This window comes from Vidua chalybeata, chromosome 3 (genome assembly GCF_026979565.1).
Source record: "Vidua chalybeata isolate OUT-0048 chromosome 3, bVidCha1 merged haplotype, whole genome shotgun sequence".
NCBI lineage: Eukaryota > Metazoa > Chordata > Aves > Passeriformes > Viduidae > Vidua > Vidua chalybeata.
In genome coordinates, this window is record NC_071532.1 from 93,333,489 (window position 1) to 93,357,470 (window position 23,982).

Here is a 23,982-nt window from a genome sequence, read left to right on the forward strand (position 1 = left end):
AGAAGGAAATGGGAAAGTAAGAAAAAAGAAGGAGAAAAGAAGAGCTCAGAGAAGCAACCTGAAAAACAAATCAACACAAAATCTGTATAAAAAATGCACTAGGCAGTGGAACCTGTGTGTACTCTAAGATGAAGAGCTCCTCTCAAACTGCTGGGAGGGACACAAATATCTGGCTACTGACCTTGTAAAACCAAAAATTCCTGAAGTTTTGCAATTCTCTGTCAAACAAAATACTTCTTTCAGTGTAAACCACATTGTTATTTGGACTTAAGCCTGAGAAACATGACATGAAGAGATAAATCATGAAGTAAGTAATGTCTGAAAAGAAAGTTCTTTCTTTACTTTGAATAGATCTCTGTCAATACCTAACACTGCAGATCTCTGAGTGCTGGAAGCTGGAACCTCATGCAGTATTGCTGAGAGGCAGCTCTGCACCCCAATATCTGACCACTTGGTTCTTGTGGCGTTACAGTGGGACTTGTAGCTGTACAACTGGGAATTAATACACATTAAAAGTGAGTTTTATTCTGAATTGCTCCCCTCTTCTATGTGCTCATACAGATGTTTCCATGACCTTAACAGTGGGAGAATATAGGATCATCAGCCCAGCTCAGAACTGTCTCTTCCCATGTTGGCATTGACATAAATCACTTTGTGAGCACGTGGCCAGGCAGCCAATCCCCTCTCAACAGTGCCCTTGTGGAGGCAGCTCTGGCAGTGTCAGCCCACATTTGTGATGGTACATTTGTAAAAACATTAATAAGAGTAACCAGAAGTTCCAGAAAACCTTTGGGAGATACCACAGTACAAAGAAAAACAATACTTCAATCTCTCTCTTGCTTAATTGCTCACTTTTGGATTCTAATATCACTGCTGAAATAAGTTATTATCACAGGCCAGAATTAGTGCTATGAGAGATTAAGTTATGACTGAACAGGAGTAGTTCAAAACACATCCTGCTTTCACATTACCCCCAAAAAGGGGATTGCAGCCCCAGATTTCCTTCCTCTTGCCCCCCTCAGCCTACATATAGAGATAGCTCAGTTTGGCCCTATTCTCCAAAAGGGCAGTTTCTTACTGCTTGTAGTGCTTCTGCAGCACAGCTCACAGCTAATTACTGCACCATCAGTTTCCAAAATGATCCCAATCCATCTTACCCATTCTTTTCACCAGCTATTGTCAGGAGCTTTACATATCTGAGAGCATAATCTTTCTTTGCTTACTATTTGTTTTCATTATTATTGTACCATTATAATCTCATTATAGCCTTTTCCAGTTTCAATTATTGTATTTATTTTTTTCTGAGTCACTGTAATTGCTTTTAGTTTTTAATAATGTTTAAAATTTTCACTCTCCAAAGCACACGTTATTATTCCTATTATAAAATTAAGTTAAAAGATTGTCAATAGTCTTGGTTTGCACTAGTCTTGGATCAATGTTTTTGCCATGCATGATACAACAACCCTGCCTTGTCAATGCCTCCAGCCTACAAAGGTAGATTCACTTTTAAACAACAGGCTAATCAGAATATTAGAACTCATTGGAAAATTGGTATTCATATTTGTGTGGAAGAGAAATATTTTACAAAATCCTTAAAGCCTAGGAACGTTACAAAGTTATTCTCCAACCCATCCAAATGTGGGAATTACCAGTTTTCTACTCTGGGTGTGATTTATAAAACAACAATTTTTTGACAGGACTCTGAACTTCTGTGACAGAATTAAGCTATTGAGCTTAGAAAACATAATAATTTCAATGAAGTGCAATGAAGTAATCTACCTCTGACAGAAAATTAGAAGACATTTTCCTAATTTCCTGATAATTTCTCTCAAATGTGAGATTAAGTGTCTATCCACCAATCATGTACACATGTTCAAAGAAATTAAGTAAATAAGATCTGAAAATCAATCCTGCTATGTCTTCCTGCACAGAAATCCTGTAATCTCTCAGGAACCCACTTAAAAACAGTACAGCTTTATTTGGTTGCATGACTTGTCCATGAGACATGTTTGCAAAAGTATTGATTCAAATTCTAATGATGCAGTTTTTAAGTTATCAGAGATATCTTTTTATCACATCACATTGAGTTCATTTACACATTACTGATTTACCAGGATGAATGTTTTCATAGAAATAGAACTAAATGCAATGATACTGCAATACTTTTAAGAAATGAGCACTTACCTTTTTCAAATAGCTTTGGACCTGAATTTATCAACAACTTGGCAATAGCCTGAGCCCTTTATCTGCAAATATTATTTAAATATGTGCACAAGACCCACTGTAACAATGACAGAACTTTCATCTGCAACACTAAAAATACTGCACTCTGTCAGGAAACACTTTTCAATGCTTTTGAGAAACATGTCTCAGCATTTAGTCCCATGCAAATCACATTCATTGTACATACATCATAAGCATGTAATATTTGCATACTTTTAAAATTTGACTGAATTCAGCAGTTAGGACACAGTATATGTGTTTACTTAGATATGATCTAAGTAATCTAGTGCAGTAATCTAGTGCAAAACTAGATTATGAAATGTTTTGAATATTTTGTGATGCAGGATCACTGGAAGTAGGCAAAGATGTATCTAGAGGATGGGTGTACTTCTCAGAAAGGCACAGCTTGACAATCCTATTAATCCTCATTGCACTTCTGATTCATTCAGAATTGCTGCTATGAAATTGCTCTTCAGCTTGTTCATCTGCATAACAAGTGATCTCTGATCACTTCAGAGCCAGAAAGATCCATCTATGATAACATCAAGATAAAAGTTAAAAGCTCTGATGCCACAGACAGCTGGGAATAAGATAGTAATTTAAGTGTAAACTTCAGGAGAATATGCAAGCTACATTGCACAAGTAACAGGATGTGATGAAGAAACCATTTCAGCCTGCTCCTGAAGCCCTTAATTACCAGAAAAGCAACCTCCATACAATTCATTGTGTCCCAAAGGAAAAAAAGACATAGAAAAGATCATGAAATCTTCTCGTTTAGTCACCATTTCTCCAGTGACATCTACATTTTACACAAAAACTCCAGTCAATTTGGTTGCCTAAATCATGACCATTTACAGAGGCACACATTGGGTCTATGTTGTGATTGTATTGACAGCAGCCTCTGCACCTTGGCCACTGAAACACCAATGCCTAGAAAAAAATTTACGCAATAAGAATTAAAAAAAAAAAAACCTATAGACAAAATCAAGAGAGGGAAAAGAGAATTTGGATTTTTTTTTTAAATTTAGTGCTACAGCTAGTATCTAGTCGAATACAGAATAGAAATATTTATTGAAACTCCCTAATTTCTTTTATAATCAGTAGTGCAATTTTCCTCAACTACAATGGGCTTACTCCTCTGCTATAATTTTGTTGTTGTTTCTAAGTTGCCTAAAATCCTCCATTAAACTTTGTTCTGCCAATTTTCACCATATTTTTCACTAATGTCTTTGAAGAAAGACACTTCTAAGTGCTTTGCTGTATCAGGTACTCATAAAGAAAGGAGTCAGACCTACAGAAGCATTCTTCTCTTTTGACAGAAAGCCCAGGTGCCAGTTCCATATCATTTTAATGTACACAGCGATATTTGTAAATAATCTTTGCATTTTTTAGCCAACTTGAGATGATCTGGAGGAAAGACAAACTCATTGAACTCTAAAATATTACATTAATAGATTCCCCAGAACTATTAGTAAACATCCCAGGTGGAAGATAAAGGTACTTTTGAATTGCAAACAAATACTCAGTCATAAAATAAAAGGAGGAGAGAAGAAAAAGAGCAAATACTTCCAAATACCTCAAGAAGATAAAGTTCAGCTTTAGTTACTTCAGATGGCTTCATTTCAAAAATCTAACTAGCACACACAGCTTTTAAAAAATAGTTGATTATCATATTAAGAAATTTAAAGGAGGAAAAATACCTAGATGGAAGGCGAGTATGCAGCCTTTGCTAGATGCATACATGCCCTTTAATTCATTTGAATAAAATACTTGATGTTGGAAATCATCATTGTAGCAATATGTCTAACCACATTTCTTTATTTTGCATAACATAAGAAAACAGGCACTTAACTCCTATAGATTTACTTCCCACTGTCTAATATGAATGTGAGTATATTAAATGAAAAGCACTTAAGGATTGAAAATAGGGATTATCACTGGGATGGCAGTTGTTTCATAAACATGTTCCAAAATGAAATGCAGAAATGGTCAAGGGTCACTGTTGCCAGTTAACTCATATTTCAGTATGATTTACTTATTGGCTGTTGAACTTTAAATATTGTAAGTGCATCCCAAAGTCAATATCTATAACATCAATGAAGCTATCCTGTTAATAATTTCAAGGCTAAAATTAATGAAAATAAGCTAAATGTTTTTATTGACTTTCTGCAAAAATCATTTCTAAATTAATAGAATGAATTAGGTACTACAGTTAAGAAGATATACAGAAATGAGAATACTTTTTAAAGTGCTCATTTTAGCACAGATGGAGAGATGGGGGAAGGAAAGAATGGAGGACAAGAATATAGTTGAGAATTAAGTTATCATGCCTTAATTCCTGTTTAAATGGAAGACAATCCACAGCTGTATATATTGACTTCTTAAAACTGAGTTTTTAAATTATTACTTTCTTCTTATGCTTCCAATTCACATAGATTAATCAGGATTATTTCATTGTGGCTGCTATGTTGGTCTATGTAATTTGCTTTACAACTAATATCAGAAATAGAGGCAAATGTTTAATTTTTTTAAATTCGGTTTAAAAATAACTACAGGACAAACATTCTTGTTATCTAGGAACAGTTATCACATTTTCTTACCTCTCTAAGAAGAAATTTCAATGCAGTCACATCACACTTTTAAGAAAAAAAGAGTACAAAGCCAGATTCATTTTTCCCACAAGAAGTTTAGATAAAAAAATGGTTAAAGGGCCAAGAAACTATTTTAACATCTTTTCTTGAAACAGAGAAGGCTCAAATCAAGGGCACTAGTTCCCAGGTACATAAAATACTATTGCAAAAACAAGTAAAAATAAAATATTCTCTATGTCCATGGTGGACTGAACAATATTAAGTTTAAAGTTGCAACATGGTATATTCAATTTGAAATATTTTGCACAATATCTAATAGTAAGACTAATCCAAGGCAGACCTACTTTGCTTCAGAAAGTTGTGGAACTTGGCACAGGCTGCACAACCATGAGGAGTTACCTCCAGGCAGGCATGAAGAGAACTTGCATTGGACAAGGAGAAATCATTGTTTATAGTTCAAATCAAATCTTCCAGACCTAGATATCTTCTCTGATTATCTGAATGATTTAAAAAAACCTGTGGCCATCATATCAAATAGATATAATTAGAAAAAAAAATGCAGTTTTCTACTGGAATAAATAATATGGCTTCAGGCAGAATTCTTCCATATATCACATTCTCCAAAATGTCAAAATCGCTGTAAAATTATTTCATTAACCTACATGCAAAATTAGGTAGCAATTCCATAAGAAATTGTGTGTATAGGCAGATTGTGTCAAAAGTTAAAAGTTACCATCCATTAGGAAGACATTAAATGTAAAACATGCTTATGAAGAGACAGAGACAGTACTCAACTGTACCAGAGATCCTAAATTATGAACAACCCATATCATCACCTAAGACACCTAAGAATTTAGAGGAATACAAATTCAGAATACCTGGAAAGGAAAAATGTTTCTGAAAATCAGATCCCTGGAAACAGCAATCAATTGTGTTAGAGAAGACATGCAATTTGTGGGAGTCTGAAAATTCAGTCTAAAGAGCAATAACACAGGGCAGACTGGCCTGCCTTCCTGCCTTCACTTTGGCTGACCACAGTGCAAGTAGAAAAGACAGTGAAGTTAAAAGAATGGAATGAAAATTCCATCTTTATCACCTATCCAGAGGAAAAAAAAAAAAGAAAAAAGAAAAAAAAAAAGAACCTCAAATCAATACACAAGCAACAACACAAAAAAACAGGATCCCATATCTTCATTTCTGCTGAAAAATTTGGTCACTCTTGGCACTTCCATACCATCCTATCCACATGGCTTGAGACAAATGTGCACACATGACCAATACCAGGAGGAAGAAGGGGGGAATGAAAAACGAAAATATTTTTACTGCAAGCTAAACCTCCTAGGTTCTCCTAGAATGCTCAGTGTTAAGCCAACATCAGATTTCTTGAGTAGGGAAAGAAATATTTATGATGCAGTATTTATACCTTAGTCAAAAGCTCAAACAGGAAGGCAACAAAAATCAAGTTAAATAACGACACAGTTTTGTAGGAAGCCATATGTCTTCTATAATGCCAAACAAAGATGCCAGTAACAGTAAAAGAAACTCTGAATTCTGCAGCCAACAATTACACAACATCAAAAAGCTAAGAATCTGCTAGCTATATTAATAAAGAGGAAGTATAGTGAATAGTGTTTCTTATATGCTTACAAAAAAGACAGAAAAAAATCAGATAAGTTATAAAGAAGAAAATTAAAATATCAAATAAATGCAGCAAAACTAGAGAGACAATAACAAAAAATCCTACAGGGAACTGTAAACATTAGGCATAAGAATCGGCAAAATATCCAACAAAGTGATAAAGCTGTCAATTTTTTTTAAAAGGATGAAAATAACTACCAACAATGAAGACTTGAGTTATTGGCTATGCAGAGTTATGAAAGGTCCTAAGGAAAAGGAAAACACAGAACATCAGTGAATGTATCTGTGATGCTCTTGAATTACAACTCAGAAAAATCAAAATTATGAAACGGCATAGGATGTCTTCCACAAGGGCTTAAACAATGGAGTTTCAAAAGAAGAAAGATGACCACAACGTCCTCACATAAATTACTGGAGAAAAGAAGTCAGAGAACACCTCTAAGAGAAAACAGTGATGCAGCCCAGCAACTATCACTTGCAATGGTTTCCAAGAGAGTAACATCTTCATGCCTACAAGGATGACATTTTGAAGACGTCAACCTTAAGGCCATAATCTGCCTTCAAATATGAAGGTAAATCTCATAAAAATTGAAAGGAAAAGCAATCAAATCTATCTCAGAATTTACCCCTTTTTGAATTTTAATTCAAATAACAAGTACAACCAAAATCAAGAAAACATAGATTGATCAAATGGCTTGGGTTGGAAGGAATCTTTAAAAATCTTCTAGTCCAAAACCCCCTGCCATGGGCAGGAACATCTTTCAAGTACTTTCATCTAGTTGTACTTTCATCTTGTACAACTAGATCAAGTTGTACAAAGCCCTGTCCAGCCTAATTTTGAACACTTCCAGTGATGGGTCATCTACCACTTATCTTCTTCCAGTGCCTCACCACTTTCATTGTAAACAAATTCTTCCTTATGTCCAGCCTAAAACTACCCTCTTTCTGTTTAAAACCAATGCCCAGTGCTCACCACCTTGGTAAAAAGTGTTTCTCTGTATTTCTATAAGGCCCCTTTGTAAGTTGAATGATGTATGATGCAATCTATCTCTTTTCAAGTAAACACTAGAAATGGAAAGATAATCATAATGAAGACTTATGGCCTGCCCCCATGAAAAAAAAAAAGGCAAAATAAAATACTATTAGTACTTAAAAAAATCTCTGCCTATGCAGGCTGATGTGCCTTCATTTGCTTCTTGAGTTAATGGTTATGAAAAAGCACTGGCTCCTTCATGGAGCCAGTCTCACTGAAACAGTAAAAAGTATGTTAAGGGCTCCTGTCAAACCTGATGCCCTGCCTAAAGAGGCTTTCTTTAGGATGACACTAAGACACTTGTGTTTGCACACAAAGAAGTGGATACCTTAAGCACCTTCCAACAGCTTACTTCTTATTGAACATCAAAGTAATTCTGTGGCTTTGAGGAGCACCATTCGTCACCACTGCATCCAAAATCCAGATAGACTATCTCAGTCCCTGTCACAGTAATGAATGATATTCATAGTACTGCTAAAGAATCTGAAAAGAAAAAAACCTAAAAATTGGGGTTTTGCTGTCTACCATTACCACAAGTACATTAAGGCTTTGAGTGATGATTTGTGTTTCTCTAGATCAACAGCTTTCCTTATTAGCACACCATTCCCATCAGTTTCTCTAAAGCCTTTTTAGAAGTGACTGCCATTAAGTAAAGTTATCAACTGATTTAGTCAGATATTTAACATAGCAGGTCTTCAGTGAAACAAGCATCATAAGCTTTTCATAGAAAATAAAAAGTATTTTGCTTATGCTATGGCAGCTCTTTAAATTGTTAATGTGTATTTAACATTACAAACTGGAGCAAAGGTGACTGCCTCATTGCCACCCTGCAGCCCAGGGGAAGAGTTCAGAGTAAATTCCAATCTCTCCAGTGCATGAAAACCAAGCAGGCTTCTCCATTCCTAACCTTGGTTATTTGAGCTTTGACTTTTCACTCCCCATAAACCACTCAAAAAGTATAGCACAGGCATAGCATTTATTGACTCATTTGAACAATTTATTTAGTTTAAATCTTTGAAAACCTCCTTACCCTTTTCAGTATGGTTAGTCACCCTGAAACTGGTATCACAGAAGGAAGGTTCTAAAACAGAAGGCAAGATCAGCAATCAAGCAGGGATTTTATTGTATGGTCAGTGAGTATGAAGTTTGCCACCTCAACTCAAGCTCCTTGGGTTGGCATGTGCCTTCAAGACACATGGTCCTCAGCACTGCCTGCTTCTGCCTGCAACCTGCCAGTCCTCCCAGAGCAGCAGGGAGGAGATCAGTCTCCTCACTGTATAGCTGTGTTTGACACTCTAGAATGTGCAAAGAACTTTTTGCTGAGTAAAAATACTGAAGTAAAATACTTCAAGACTGCAATTGGGCATGGCTCAGGAAGATGACACTCAACTTTGTGAGGTGTAACTTGTTCCACAAAAGCCTAATTCTTTTACAGCAGGCCACCTGCTGACCTTTCCCTGAAAGACCATGCCACATAAGCATGTTCTAAAGAACCAAAAGCAAAAGAAGCTTTTGGTTTCTGCATTAGCTAGCAACAAGTGTACTTCTACACGTTTAGATTTTCCTATTTCTGAAGCACTGCATATAAGCACTCACTACTCCCCTCTGAGCTAAACAAATATTAGCAGTGGCAACCACTGGTACACACCAACTCACCACTGTGCTAGGAAAATTATTTAAGAGCAAGTAAAAGCCCTCAAAGCTAGAAGATAAGTCTTCAGTGAAAATTAAATAGATACTTTACTGTTTGAATGGTTAAATGAACAATACCTGTCACCAGATAAATTTGGACAGATATTAGCAAAATGAATGTCCTGCTAAAGGGGAGGCTTATGATACAGTGCATTTGTTTACTGTGTCTTATCAGTATTACAGTTTCCATAGAAACAGGAGAGAGAAAATTTTAGCACATTTGGCCAACAAATTGTAATGATCTTTGGTAAAGAATCATTATAGATATTTAGTGCAAATACAATACATCAGAAAGATTTACACTCAGGTATATGAAGCACTGATTACTAGTCCTAATGGACAGATGCTCACACTGTAGATGATTTCCAAGTCTTTATGGTAATGAAAGGAAGGACACATCTCGTAACACATGGTATTAACAGTTCATGCCATGCTGACCCTTCCTCTTAAGATTTTCAGTTTTGTGTTGCTTCCTTGAACTGCCCTCCAAATTAAAAGGGGAGCAAGAAGTATTGAAGCATTTTCAATATATACATGCCTTTCCCTGAAGCTTATCTTATCCCTTACATTTATAATCACCTGCAGCTTAACCATGATGTAATTTCTTATGCCTTGTGGGCTGATTTCTGTGAGTCACAATTTCCAAATATATTTGTGAAGGTGGTTCATGAATTAAACTTCTGTCAGCTGAAGCCTCCAGCATTGTTCTGCCCATGTTCAATATGATGGAGGCTCATGGCTCACAAGTGTTAGTGGTACAGTACAGAGGATCAGTCCTTGGTTTATAAAGGACATTCAAGAAGCCATTACATAAGGTAAGAAAAACCACAAATGCCTCCATGGCTTTTTGTCATTCCATTGCTATTCTTTGGTAAGTTTAGGTTTCCTATATATACCACTGAAAATCTGAAGATGATTCATCCCCAGGATTTGCTGTCAAATGAGAACAGTTGTGAGTTATGCTTCTCATAGTTTCCCTGATACTGTACTCTCTACCCTCACTTCTTCCCTGATTTTAAGCTGTATCCAGCTAAAACCTGAGGAATTCTGGGACAGCAGCTTTGGCCAGCAACATATTCAAACTCCCTCACTTAAGCATTTAACTACCTAAGTCCAGCAAACCAACATATTTTTATAAAATTAATACAACCTACAAGTGACAACATGCATCTAATCTTTTACAATGACTTTCACAGATATACTGAAATATCAGCCTCCTGCATGGTTAAACATCTTCACTTTCTCTGATCCTTCCCAGCCCAAATGATCTTTGTGTCAAGAAGGATAAGCTAATGTGTCCATTTTTGCTGTTTCCAAGCTCTTCCCCTGCTTTTTCCTGCCTAACAGTGTTGCTTCTCTTGGCTGGCAGACTGGAGGTTTCAACACCTTCTTGGCTGTACCTCTGGAGGTACAGCTGGTGTCTTAACCAATGCAGTCATACTGAGACAACTAAACCACATGCATGGAAACATTTGCTACCATTTAATCTCAAGTGCGGAGGGTGCAGCACTGCCTCTGGTAATATACTTCTACAATAAGCACCACTAATGGCTTTGGGGATCATATGCATTATTGATGCAGAAATGTTTGCTATTTCCCATTGTGACAGAAAGGAGACAAGTGGTTAAATTGCTTCCTGTTGTGCATGACTGTAGACATTAGCCACTGTTATTTATAGCTCCTATAGTATCCCAAAAGGCAGGAGAACACGTCATACAGCATTACTACAAATAAAATCATTCTAGCAAAGTAAACCATCTTAAACATAGAGAATACCACTGTAGAATGGAAAGCATGAACAGCTCAGATGTTTTGATAACAAAATGTATGTGTTAGTCCTCCCACCCAATCAACTAATACAAGATGATTTAGGAAGGGCAGGAAAAATTGTATATTAATAAATTCAGCTGAAAGAAAAAAGATACATTTGGAAAAAGTCCTCACCAGTACATCAGTGGAAGGGTGTCAGTGTCCTTTTCTGGAAAATGCACAACTAGAATGAAAGAGAGCTCTGATAGTTTTAATCATGGAGAAGCTTGCATGCTACATCTCTTTTAAACTGTTATTCTGTCCTAGGGAGTTAAATACTAGTCCAAAACATGAGGCAGACTATTCCAAATTAGCAAGCATGCCTTACAGCAGGCAAAGATTGTTCAGGCATCTTATGAAAATAAAAGTTATCTAACCCTGTGGGCATCTTATATACAGAATCCAATTCCCCATACTTTCCCACTCTTCTAGTAAAAAGGGGTGGGAGGAGTGGGAGGTGGGTGAAGAAGGACAAAAGAAAGCAAAGAAGAGTTTCATAAAACATATTTCTTTTAAGAAGTTAGCAATGTGATTTCTAGTCCTTATTTTTTCTAACTTACATTCTTTTTCCAAGAAAACTTTCATGATAAATTCCATTATTCCCACAAACCTGAAAAAAATGTTTTACTCTTCAAAACTTTGAAGAACTTCCACCAATTGAAGGATTGTTATACAAATGATGTAACTCTGTAATAAAAGACTGGTAGTCCCTTCCAATGCTGTTTTTATTGCTTATTCCTCTCAGGACAGGGTGTCTTCAAAGTTTAAGAACGGGTATCTTTTTAAGATATCAATCAACTTACACAGTTTAATTGCAAATTAAGAGAAAAAGGAATATAATTTAAATGTTTTAAAAATGGTAGCAAACAAAGCATGTCTATTACTTCTATACTTTGCACAACTGACTTATGTATTTAATGTATACCAGCCAAGAGGTCTATTCTTACTTCAGCAGTGCCTCAATGCAGCTGGAGAGGCAGGACACTACTGAAGCAAGGAATGCAGATACTTTTGTGCAGGCATCCCTGAGAGCTTTAAAAGGTAAGGGAATAGTTTTTTTTGGCTTACAGTCAAATTTCTCTAAGGGTAATGAAATATCAGCGTGGTCTACTGAACCCACATAAAACCAATTAATTCGAGTCCTTCAGCATTATAGCTATATTCCTCTGAGATCTATAAGAATTCCCTGTGCTCCTCACCATTAACTTATAGTTGTTCTAGAAAAACATATTAACATTTTTCCTTACTCACTGTATGAGTAGAAATGTCTGTATTTTGATTTCTCTGCTCAATTACACACTCTTTACCTCTACCCACACACTGCACTGTGTTGGCCAAGACATACCTTTTGGCAGTGAACTTCAAAACCATGTTCCTCCGCAAGAGAGTGCCTGAGTACAGTACACTCACACACTCAGAGCCCCTCAGTCCATGTGATTTACATACTGCCTGGGCAACCGTTTCACAAGTAGATGTAAGCACAAAAAAAACCAAACTCCAAACTGTGGCATAAAGAAATCAGTCATTCTACATACAGCTTTCATTTATCAAGAACTACTCACATTATTAACATGGCCAGTTATCAGAGCTGCCTGCTGTTTCTGTGTCTGAGGATGCACAGTTCTTTCTTCTTTCAGCAGCTGAGCTGTACACATTGGAATTCATTACAAAACATTTCAGAAGTAAAGGTCAAGTAAGCTTTCTTGAAAGGGATGCTGTTGTCTGGAGATAATTTCCTTCCTACACATTTTTAGCCACCAGGACTCTTGCGATGTTAGGCAAAGACTGCAAACACGCATGTCCACATCTGCTTCTAGAATTAAGCCTCACCAAGTCAGAATTCTTTCTTCAGTCCCTCTTTCCCCCCACACATAAGAGGGTGAGACTGTTGGGAAAGTGCTATTTTACAGCTAAGGATTTACACTCAGTCCTGAGATCACAGGGGTTAGATAACATTTGCCCTTCAGGGGAGTCCATTTTATCAATCTTGAAACATTTAACTTGACATCTAAACATCAGTGAAGTATTTTGTTCAGTGTTTTGGTTTTAAGACTACATAATTTTGGGTGAAGCAAAACTGTGACTTCTCATAACAGTAATAAGAGTGGAAAAACATCTCCATGGATGAGCTAGTGGTAGTAGGGGACCAGAAACTCCAAAAAGGTCTTTGTACTATGCTTGCAATCAACTAGGACACCATGCAAAGACTGAAGCACCTTCACTGTGTACACTGATCATTCTTTTTACACTACAAGCAGAATGGCACAGAGATTTGTGCCAGCTGAAGCCTTAAAACATTTTTTTGCTCACTCATATCCAGGGTCTTCTAGCCTGCCCAATTATTTTAAGTGGACTAATATGTGTTGATTAGTTTGAAAGCTGCCTTGATACTGAAGTCTGAGGTTTTATTGGTCTTGAGATAATAGACCTGGCCCCTTTGAAGTATGAGTCTAGCCCAACCTGCCTATATTTTTGCTCTCATGGAGACCAGATTTTAGTGGATCAAGATGAACAGTCCTAGGTATATACAAATCCAGTAAGACAAGGCAGTCTTCTGGCTAATTTGAGATGGAAAGTGTATAGTTCCTTATTCTAGATAGACATCTAGCAGTACTAAGTCTAAAAAGGCCACTGGCCACACATCCTTTCATCAGTTTATTCTTTCCCAGTCCAGTTCTTCCTTCTTCATCCTCTTCTGGTGATCTCCAACACCTCTACAGAGTCATGGTAACAGGTATTGCTTGTAACAGCTCTGATAATGAGTTTAATTTATTTTTGCATTTGCAGAAGTTGGCATCATATGCCTATCCAACTAAAAGCAAAACAACCTTGACACTAAGGTAAGAGTACTTCCAGATTAACTAGAAGATTAAGAAAGTACGTATTCTTCCTTTATTTTCTGCCCTCTAATTTCCATTTCCATGGAAACTGGGCTGGAAAGTACCAGCAGGCAGCCTGCAGCTGAACATCTGAATGAGAATGCTCATGTTTAACTCAGCAAGCAGACAGCAGGTGAAATCTGCAGGAACTGTCTAAAATCTATAACTACATCTTGAAAGCAAAAGGACAACTTCAGTTTCAGCAACAAACTTCTTAAGATGATGATATATCACCTAGTGAATATTCTTATGTGGGAGCAGTTGATAATCTGACTTCCTCTTTGATTAAAGAGGATATGATAGGAAAAAAATTCTTTATCACAATGGCACAAGGCAAAAATTCATCACAATTAATTTAATATTCAAAATGTTCAGACGGAATATGCTAGTGAATGTGGTAAAGATATTTTTGTAACAGGACTTTGGCTTCTGAACACTATGCTGTAACTCCTTCTGTGAAATCCAACTGGCTGCTGTACAGTTCATACATACACATTGTCAGCCCAGTCATCTGGATAGCTCTTCTTACAAATACCCGTTGCATTTCAATAAATATATATATACACACACACATATATATATAAAAATTAACTAGCAGGCAGCAACGTATTTGCTAGTTATAAAATACATTGGTTTTGAGCACTTATTCACACTACTTGTATTTTAAAATCTAATAAAGTAACACAGTTGTAGTTAAAGGGGGAAAAAAAGCTATGTTAACGTCATTATCCAATTTAGTGAATTTTAGTGCAGGAATTCTATTTAGTATCACCTTGGATTTTTCTCTAGCTCAATATTTGCTCTTCAAGCAACAGGAAGAAAAGCAAACAAGCAAAGGATGAAACATTACTGTCTTGGGCTGCACTTTACCCAATGAAGAGATTGGTTATTATTAAATTCCTGCTTTTGTATATAAAGCAATTACCATTCTCTCAAGAATATATTACTCATTCTTTGCAGTAAGCAGAACATTGGTTACACTTTTTTCAGTGCAATTTTAGGCAATGCAGTGGACAAAAGAGGATGATTATAATGAAGGATTTAACATCTTGCGCAAGTTCAATATCAGCACACAAGAGTTGACCTGAAAATGGGTTATGAAGAAACTTGAGACAGCATCAATCTTTTTTCCTTTTTTTCCTAAGAGTGTTGCTCAAAGTTTAAGAGAGCTATTTATCAGAATCAAGTCAGCAAGATAGCTGCAGATGCTCTGTATTGTACCTATGTTCTCCTTCAGGATGAGAGGGGAAATTCAAGATTAAAGCGTCAAAGAATGAATCAGCCCAAGAAGCTGCTAGTGACTATTGATTCATTCCTTCCTTTGGGATCTTCAGTGAAAAAATGAGCCCAAATTTGCAGTCCACCACATACCAAAGTCACGGCTACAATGGAAAAGAATATTGTAGAGGCTGTCTATGCGATTTCCTCACATGATAGAAAACTAACAATTGTGTATCAAGAGCACAACAGAGACAGACAGAACGCACAGCTATCAGCATCTCTGCAGTGCAAGAATGTCCATTTAACGGCTGTGGCAATGTAAAAATCACACTGAGTGCCTCCTGTTAAGGAGTTCTATTATGCTTTACTTCATCAAGTGTATTTGTGCACACCTTGAGGATCATTCATTGTGCTAAATCATGATAGAGGGAGGTCTGGGATAAACAAAAATCAAACTCCAAATAATTCATTCTTCTGCTCTAAGACTGCTTAAACACAAATACACAAAAGCATAAGCTTTCAGATATATTTTTTTTTATTTGCATTAAATTTTCTACAGCTGAACAACCCACATGTACTGCCTGAAGAGTTCTATTTCAAGCAAGACTGGAAATAAAAATAAATTTTGAAAATACATACATTTAAATAAAAAAACAACCCATAGCAGGGTACATTGACTTCTCTGTTTCAAATCAGCATTCCTACCCCTCAATTTTTTGTTTAGGAATGTTGAAACATATTGCATTTAATGGCTATCTTCATTTTGAGGGTAGAAACCAAGACCACTGCTCATACTGCATGAACAGCTCTCTTATCCATTGCCATATCCAAGTACCTTACTAAGGGAGGGAGGAAGGACAGCCTTAGCATCTGCCTAAGGCTTACAGAAGTAATTCTCCAGTAATGGAAAGGACTTCTGAATTGCCTGAAGATTGCCCAGTAACAGGGGATGTATCATTGCTGGGAAGCATTTATAAAGGGACTATGAGCTGACTGCATTTGTACACAGAGGGATGTCCATCAAAAGGGGTGGGTTATTTCTCCCAGCTGGAGCTGGAAAGTCAGAGGGCTATAATTCAAGAAACTAAGCAAGCTGCTCCCCACCAGGTCATGAGTACATTCGCTCTGTGTCCCCTTATGATCTTGTTACTAACACATGTACAGAGCATGTAGCTGCTTTTCTTCCAATTAACTTTATAACTGCTAATGCATCCCAGTTGTTGCTGTCTAGTTAGGAGATGGAAAGAAACTGAGCAGGGCCATCAATACAGTTATTACAGTATGGTTATGGCATATAAGATGGAAGTGTAGAATAAAGGTGTCTGGTCTGGGATCTTTTGCTTCTTGAGTAATAGAGTATGTGACAAATAAAGTTTCTGGATACCAGCTAACACAATAACAAGCACACATTGTGCCAGTGCATGCTATATGAACTTTTAATTAAGTAATGAAAATATCATTAATGGAAAGCCACAAATAAATTATCACTTAAGGATTGAAACATCACTGTCTGTTAGCAAGCTTAATGCAAGCAACTACTAGCTATATTCAGTGATTTATTTTAAGAATTTTATTTTGTAAAAGCTTTACATGTTTGAAAATTAATCATTCTTTAACCTTTGAAACACCTAATCTTGATAAATACGTATCTTCTTCCAAAACTGCATTGCTATGGGATGGCTGAATTACATTTTTTATGCTCCCTTTTGAAAGCCTTTGCAGGATATATTTTTATAGCTAAGTTATAAACACTGAGAATAGCAGTTCATGGTAGAAGCACTAACACACCATCACCACTGGAAGGAGATCACTGCTCTCATGTACCTATCTTTCCATGCTAAGCTCTCTTCTCCAGTTTACAAATATAGAATACCAATACTGACAAAGTGTGGCCACTTCAAACTCCTACGCAGCATAGCAAGGGACAGTGAGATGTGCAGTTTTCTTAAGTACAGGCAGTCAAGGAGATATTACATCTTAGGCTAATTGCATATATTCCCCAAGAATCAAACTTAGGTCTGAAGGGCAGCCAGACAATGGATGGCCTGGCAGCACTGGCCCCATCATTCCCAAGGGCTCATTTCTTTCCCTGAGGTGCAGCCTCAGTGCTGATAGTGTGGAAGAGTCTGGTCATGGGGGCACTCTTGAATGAGGAGCCCAAGAACACCAAGCTGCCTTCACTTGAACTGTTGAATGGCTATAAGTGAAGAAACTGCTACTGCCTCTCTCCCTTTCACTCATCCCACTCCCTCCAGCATTTTGTTTTTCCATAATGGCTTTGTCATCTCATTATATGGTTCTTCCCCTCTCTCTTCTCCCATCCCTCCACCTAGTCTATTTCTCCTTGTCATTCCTATTTATTAGGAACAACACCCAAGCTCAGTTCCTCCAAATGTCAACAGCTGAACACAAACAGACTTACAGCTCACAATCAGGTAATTTTTCTGGGCTCATTTACTGAGAGTGGGACTGGACAAGATTATGTATGATGTATACATTTGAATGCAAATAGCACATTCCACATTTACACAAATTTCCTGAATTTCTTTTTTTTAGTTTGGACTAGTTGATTTAGACCTAAAGTCTGACAAGACAAAGGTTCATTTATCTCTAGCAGTTGCAATTAATCAAACTGTAATTCAGTCACTCTTTTAATCCAGAAAGGAGGTAAAAAATCCCCCATGTCCTGTCTGAACTCTCCTTCTCTCTGCCACGTGTTTAAATACTGTAAATGGAAGAAGTGGAGGAAATGGAACACAGATTTAATTTACTTTGCACCTGCTGGCAACTCCCCACTATATAGTAGGTAAGCATAAAAAAAAAAATACAGCAGCAGTGACACAGATGCAATAGAACTTACAGATATTTTCACACATAAGTGTGCTTGAGTTGTACAGCAGCTGTTACATACCAAAGCATGATAGATTTCCTCTTCAAAGAGCTTAGTTCAAAATTTTCAAAACCAAATTTCACACTAGCAAGCTCCTCCTTTCTTTCTTATGTCCAAATTAAGGCACTATTCCAGGTGACTGAGATTTTAGATAAATGATTTCTTGATATTGGTTGTAAAGACATATTGTACCTCTCCAAATAAATGGTCAGTCTTAGTACCCAGCTCCAGACCATCACTTCATGTAACTCTGACTTTGATATCTACATGATACACTTTATATAAGTTAAGAAGAGTTTGGTTATCAATGGAATCTGGATCAAGTTCCTATATTACAAATAAAAAGAAAACAATAATTGGTACAGGATATCAGCAAAGGAGCACACAGACTGGGCTGAGGTCATTGCACCAAGCCCAATTTTCAGGAGCTCTTGAAAATGTTATGAAGGCCAAAGTCTGTCTGCAATTTGTTCGCTAATTATAAACTTCCCAATTTGTGCTGGAATGGGTGTGTTATGAACTATCTTATTAGAGTACTTCTATCACATTCACAGTCTAAAATGGAAATCAGATTTTAAATTTCATTTGAACATTGCTGGGTAACCACAAATCCCAATACAGTTCAGCAGAGTTGTCAAGTTCTCTCTGTAATCACCTTTAGTACAAACTGTGCCTGAAATACAGATAATAGCAAGCCAAGGAGCAAACTGGTTTATTTTAACGGTACCTACTGGGGAAAGGGGTATGCAGATTTAAGAGATGCCAGCAATCATGTATATTCTATTAAGAAGATACAGAAAAAAAAGCTGTATTTTTCTTCCTACTTCTCTAAAATTAGTCTGTCAAATCATATCCAGAGTTGCATATGCAGTCACTTTCACTCAATTTATAGTACTTTTTAAAGGATTTTAAAACTTATTTTAAAAGAAATTGTTTTTTCCTGTCATAAAAGAATGTAAAATTAAATCATGGCTTTCTTCTCATCCAATATAATTCTCATCAATTTATTTGTTCTTTCACAAACATATTACTCTAAGTTTCTTCTGCACAACAGTAAGGTATTATTAGTGATACCTCTTCTGATTACTCATTTAGTCTACTCCTCTACTCTGGAAAATAAGCATATGGCAAGCATTTTTCTGCAGTCAGAGCTACATGCAACTTAACGCTTAGTACTTTTGTGAATCAACAGGACCAGACTGCAGACTCCAGTATTAAACCCCTTTTTCTTGACAAAGTAATAACTTTATAATTAAAAACATATAAATGCTTCAGATGTTCATACAAATAACTTTTTAAGTGAGACCTGAGAGCAACATCTACAATGGTGCCACCTCCAGAATGTTAACAAAATACATAAAATCTTCACATGAAAGCAGGTAATTTAAACAACATATACAAGTTAACCCTCCCTGTAAGATAATTTCAATGACTATAAATAGCAAACAAGACCTCTCTATATAATCCAATTTGTGTTTGTTTCCTCTAATCATATTACAACATTGACTCATTAAGAAAAAAGTTTACCTGTGTTCCTGTCAGGTAAAATACAGCAATGCTTCTGCAGTATGCCCGGCAGAACCTACGGCAATAAAGAAACAGCTGTTAACTAATATATATATATATTTTAACATCATATGAAGAAAAGCCAGAGATTCCTGGAATGATGCATTTGCTTGATCTGCTGATGAAGGTTTGTGCTCTCCAACTGAATCCAAATTAACTATCATGTGATGTAAAGGTGAATCCTGTTCATCAGGAGCTGCAAACAGAGAAGAATCTTGCAAAATTATCTGCTTACTACCTGCCTGTAAAGTTAGTTTCACATTCTCCCATTGATTACAATATCAAAAGTTGATTCAAAGAACCTAAGACCATAATCAAACATGCTCAACTTAGAAAGACAGTATGTTATCAGTCAGTGATGCTGCTGTCCCTGATTTCACACATGTGGCCCTGGAGTTGTGGCATCCAACTTGTTGTAAATCACTCAGGTCCAAATTTCAAAGCACAGCATTTTTGCTCTCCACACAGCCAGCTCCAGTGGACAGCATAAAGCTCCAGAAGCTCGTGTAGGAAACTCAAGGGAATGGGGACAGAGAAGATCTACATTTTATAGTTCACCATATCCACCATGGTGCAATGCTTCTAGCAGCCAGTGAGAAATGCTGCAGAAGCTGAGCACCACCACTGTCAGCACAATGGGTCAGGACCTGGTAATAAGCAACACAGACTGTCAAGGGGTTCACAGAAGCCTAATTCACTTTTTTAAGAAACCCATCGCTTTTTACACCCTAGTTCACTACAGGTAGACCTGACTGGTCCTTTAATTAAAACACCATCACCATTGGCTAATTAAGAAACCACCCTTTGGTAAACATATCTCCATAATACATTCCACACGTTTACAACAACAGGTGCAGTAAGATAAAAATTATTTCTAAATATTTTCTCTGATTTTCTCACAGCCTTTTACTAGAAAAGTTGTCCATTGCTACCACACACCACTGGCCCTTTCCCATAGGCAGGACCTCATCCTTCTTCACAGATTTACATATTAAATTCACCAATTTTGGTGTAATCAGCTTTGGTACTCCTACTAGCAGCAACCTGTACTTAAAACATCCAATACTTAATTTTAATCTGGCTTTAAAATCTAGAATTTGCACCCTGGACAATGATATGAGCATCAGTAAAACTGTAGTTTAAAGTTTAATGGCTTTTCTTTTGCTTTTTTCTGAGAGAAAGCCAATTAAAAATCATGCTCTAAGACAACTTCTTCAAATTTACCCTTGAAGATCAACATGCACCCTTTAAAGTCTGAAATGTAAAAAAAAAAAAAAAAAAAACCACAAAAACAAACAAACAAACAAACAGGTAGTTTCTAAAGAAAGCAGGTCAGCACCACCACTGTCAGGAAATCCTGGGCTTCCAACCTCTAAGAAGATCCCAAGCACCACTACAGCTGGCATTAAGTTCTGAAAATCCAGGAAGTAAAATATTTCAGGGAATACAGACATTTCAATTTTTCCCAGAGATTGCTCTTGCTATTTGGCCAAGATTAGCAGCCAGGGATGAGCGTGCTCAGACCCAGCCATGCACAGCCCTGCGGCAGGGCCGCGCATCCCCATTCCTCCCTGCGGGACTTTTCCAATGCTCGATTTCAGAATGCCCAGGAGGAGCAACAGCTCAGCTTGTGTGTCCTCCAGCAAAACAATATAAAGTCTTAAGAACCTTGCTGCACCATGCTTCCTCCTGAATGCACACATGCAGAGGCAGGGCCACTGCAAAACACTGCTCCCATTGCCATTATTGCTTCACAAGTCTGGCCAGAAAGCCTCCCTGAATAAAAACAATGGGTACAACTGACAGGGATGAGAATGGTCTCCCCATCCAAATCTTCTGAATTTCACAGAAGTCACAGCATTTAAATGTAAGCTTTTACAAAAGTAATTCATTTGTTTTGGCATTATTCTAAACCTAAGCTTGTGGATAAAAGGTAAAAAAATCAGCTTGCTTTACCCCGCTTCATAGGCAGCAGGCAGCTTGTATTTTGGGAAGAATCAATGGCACAAATAACAATTTTCTGAAAACCACACTCGCCATTCTACAGTGTTTCTTACATTTTAGAATTTAAAAACAACCTGGTAGTTCTTGGAAGCACAATGTCATATGTACAAACTATAGAATTTTCCTTACAGCCATGGATAGAAATAACAGCAGTCTTACAGGCATCGAAAGCATAAAAATTAGAAGCAGAGAACAAAGAAATCCTAAAATGAGCTGAGACAGTCTTTCAAAGCAGTGTAACACAAAGACTGAATTTCAAAAACATACTGTCTTACTCAGACATAAAGTAACATTTAGTTCCTCAAGAATCTGTTACATTTTCTTCCCCACATTCATGAATGATGAAGAAGCATTATGAATTTATTATGAACTCCCAATTAATCAAATTAAGACTGAAATTAAAAGTAGAGACAAAAAAAGCAGGTCTGAAATTGTAAGACAACTTCAATGGGGAAATAAAAAAAAATCTAGAAAATAGTTTATCTAGAAAATAGATATAGATAAAAGAACAGATGTGAAAAAAAAAAAAAAAAAAGCCCACAAAAAACATTTATTTGTCCCTTTCCTTCACTCTCTTTAAGTGCTAAGCAGGCAAACAGTATGGCAAAGTCTTAAGCAATGCTTCCTGCTCCCCAGCCCTTTAACATGTTTACCCTGCACAAAGCCAGTTTCTGGCTGGTAGGAGTTTGATATCAACCTCCCACTTACTTATCTATAGTATACAGTTTTTTACACTGTACCCATCTCCATGGTATCCAAGAGCCTTTTCACACTGCTCTCCTCCCACTTTCTCCCCACTTTGTTTCTCTCCTCCCTAGGGAAACTGACAGGAGAATTCCTCAGCAAAACTGTCACCTTTCCCTCTACAAGCCTCTCCTTTCCCCTGCTGCTTTCCTTTCATTCATTTGCATGCTGTAATATCCAGTTTATTGCTTAAAATGCCTAAAATACCTTATCAGTCTCAGAGATTTTTCTCTAATTTTACAGAAGATCCTTAGATTTTTTTTTTCCTTTTGGTTGTTTGAAATTTACCCACACAGGCAATTTGAGGGAGAATCTTTACCCAAAGCAGACTTGGATTGGTTTCTGCAGTAGAAATCAAAATATGTGAGCAACTGGAGCTGGGGGGGGAGGAGGGGGAGGCAAAAGAGAAACAGGTTTCAATGATATTAACTGATGATTTAACCTTCAGTTGTTTTATAAGCTCTCAGCTGGGAGTTAAGGCATTGCAATACTAAATTAAAAATGGACTCATAGATGCAGAAACAGAATAAATAATACGGCAGGTGGTATGTCCTTCACATCAAGGTGCTTCCATAGCAGTAGGCAAATTAACTTTGGTCAATTGTATACAGCTAGACAGTCACACGTAGCAGGAACATAGTCTTTGCTTATGATGCCAAGATGAAAGCAACCTCAAATTCAGTGAAAAATACCAATTGTTGTGGTTGGATACTGATTTGGGTGTATTTACATTTGTTTTCATTATAGGTTGCTGTGCTTAGAGATGTATATATAGCTGTCATAATCAATGTTCAAATTTTAACCTGTAGCTACACATAATATAGGTATTCAGAAAGCTCCTCAGAGCAGCACAGGGTAGCAACAGAGCTGGTTTAAGTTTAATAAAGATCATCTTTTTATAAGTTTGCTTGGAAACTTTCCTTCAATTTCTTTAAAATAAGACAGATAAGTCCTTTGAGTATTCAGTACACAACTTTTTTTTTTCTTTAGAGTGATATAACAAGAACTAGAATTATTCCTAAAAAAAACAATTGAAGTTTGGAAAGTATTAACTTCAAACCCACTAAAAAATCCCCACTTTACAGACAAGCAGAAATGTGAAGCAAAATAATTCTCATGTGCAAAAAGACCTCTGTGAAATGGATAGCTACTCACTTAAAAGGATCTGCTGCACAAAGATGATCAGGCCTCTCTTTGGTATTGAATGATAAAATGTTTTGCTTTCTATTCCACTTATAACTGGACTGCTAAAATAGCCATAGAAAAATGAGTTAGATACTATTTTTCTTTCTCCATTTACATTTTTCTTCTGCTAAAAATTGAGTCAACTGAAAATTAATGTTTCACAGGTCCAAATTTGCAGAACACCCAACTCAGAAATCTGAGTGCTTGATAAGTGAAATTTAAGGCAGACCTTAACAAGGATTTATGCTGTGATTTGTAACTTGCCAGAAGGAAAGAAGCTCAATTTGAATTTCAGGTCCAAGATGGAACAATATTTTTCTGTTTTTTACATCCTAGAAATCCAGTGAACCCAAAGACTAGAAATTCAGAACATACCCTTTTAGGCATGCCAGCCACACAGGTCCTGTTTGGGGCCCTTGCGGTCAAGGACAATGGCAACCACTTCCAAGGACTGCCTCTGGGAGAGCCCCCTATGCTCCAGACCTCCCTCCCCACAAAACTATTACA

The 23,982-nt window shown here is 36.9% G+C and overlaps 1 protein-coding gene across 4 annotated transcripts in view; it reads right to left on the reverse strand.

Moving 5' to 3' along the window:
- The window catches only part of DLGAP2 (DLG associated protein 2), a 449,026-nt gene that overhangs the window by 349,500 nt on the left and 75,544 nt on the right, over positions 1-23,982 (reverse strand). For 3 of the 4 annotated variants that reach the window (XM_053938076.1, XM_053938074.1, XM_053938075.1), the window contains exon 1: positions 19,504-19,525. Coding sequence is in view for 1 of the 4 variants with exons in the window: in XM_053938073.1 (XP_053794048.1) it covers positions 19,504-19,558 (55 nt within the window). In the remaining 3 variants the exon portion in view is untranslated. Of the gene's footprint in view, positions 1-19,503; positions 19,559-23,982 lie in introns of those variants that run through there. The other variant, XM_053938073.1, reaches the window with a different exon arrangement.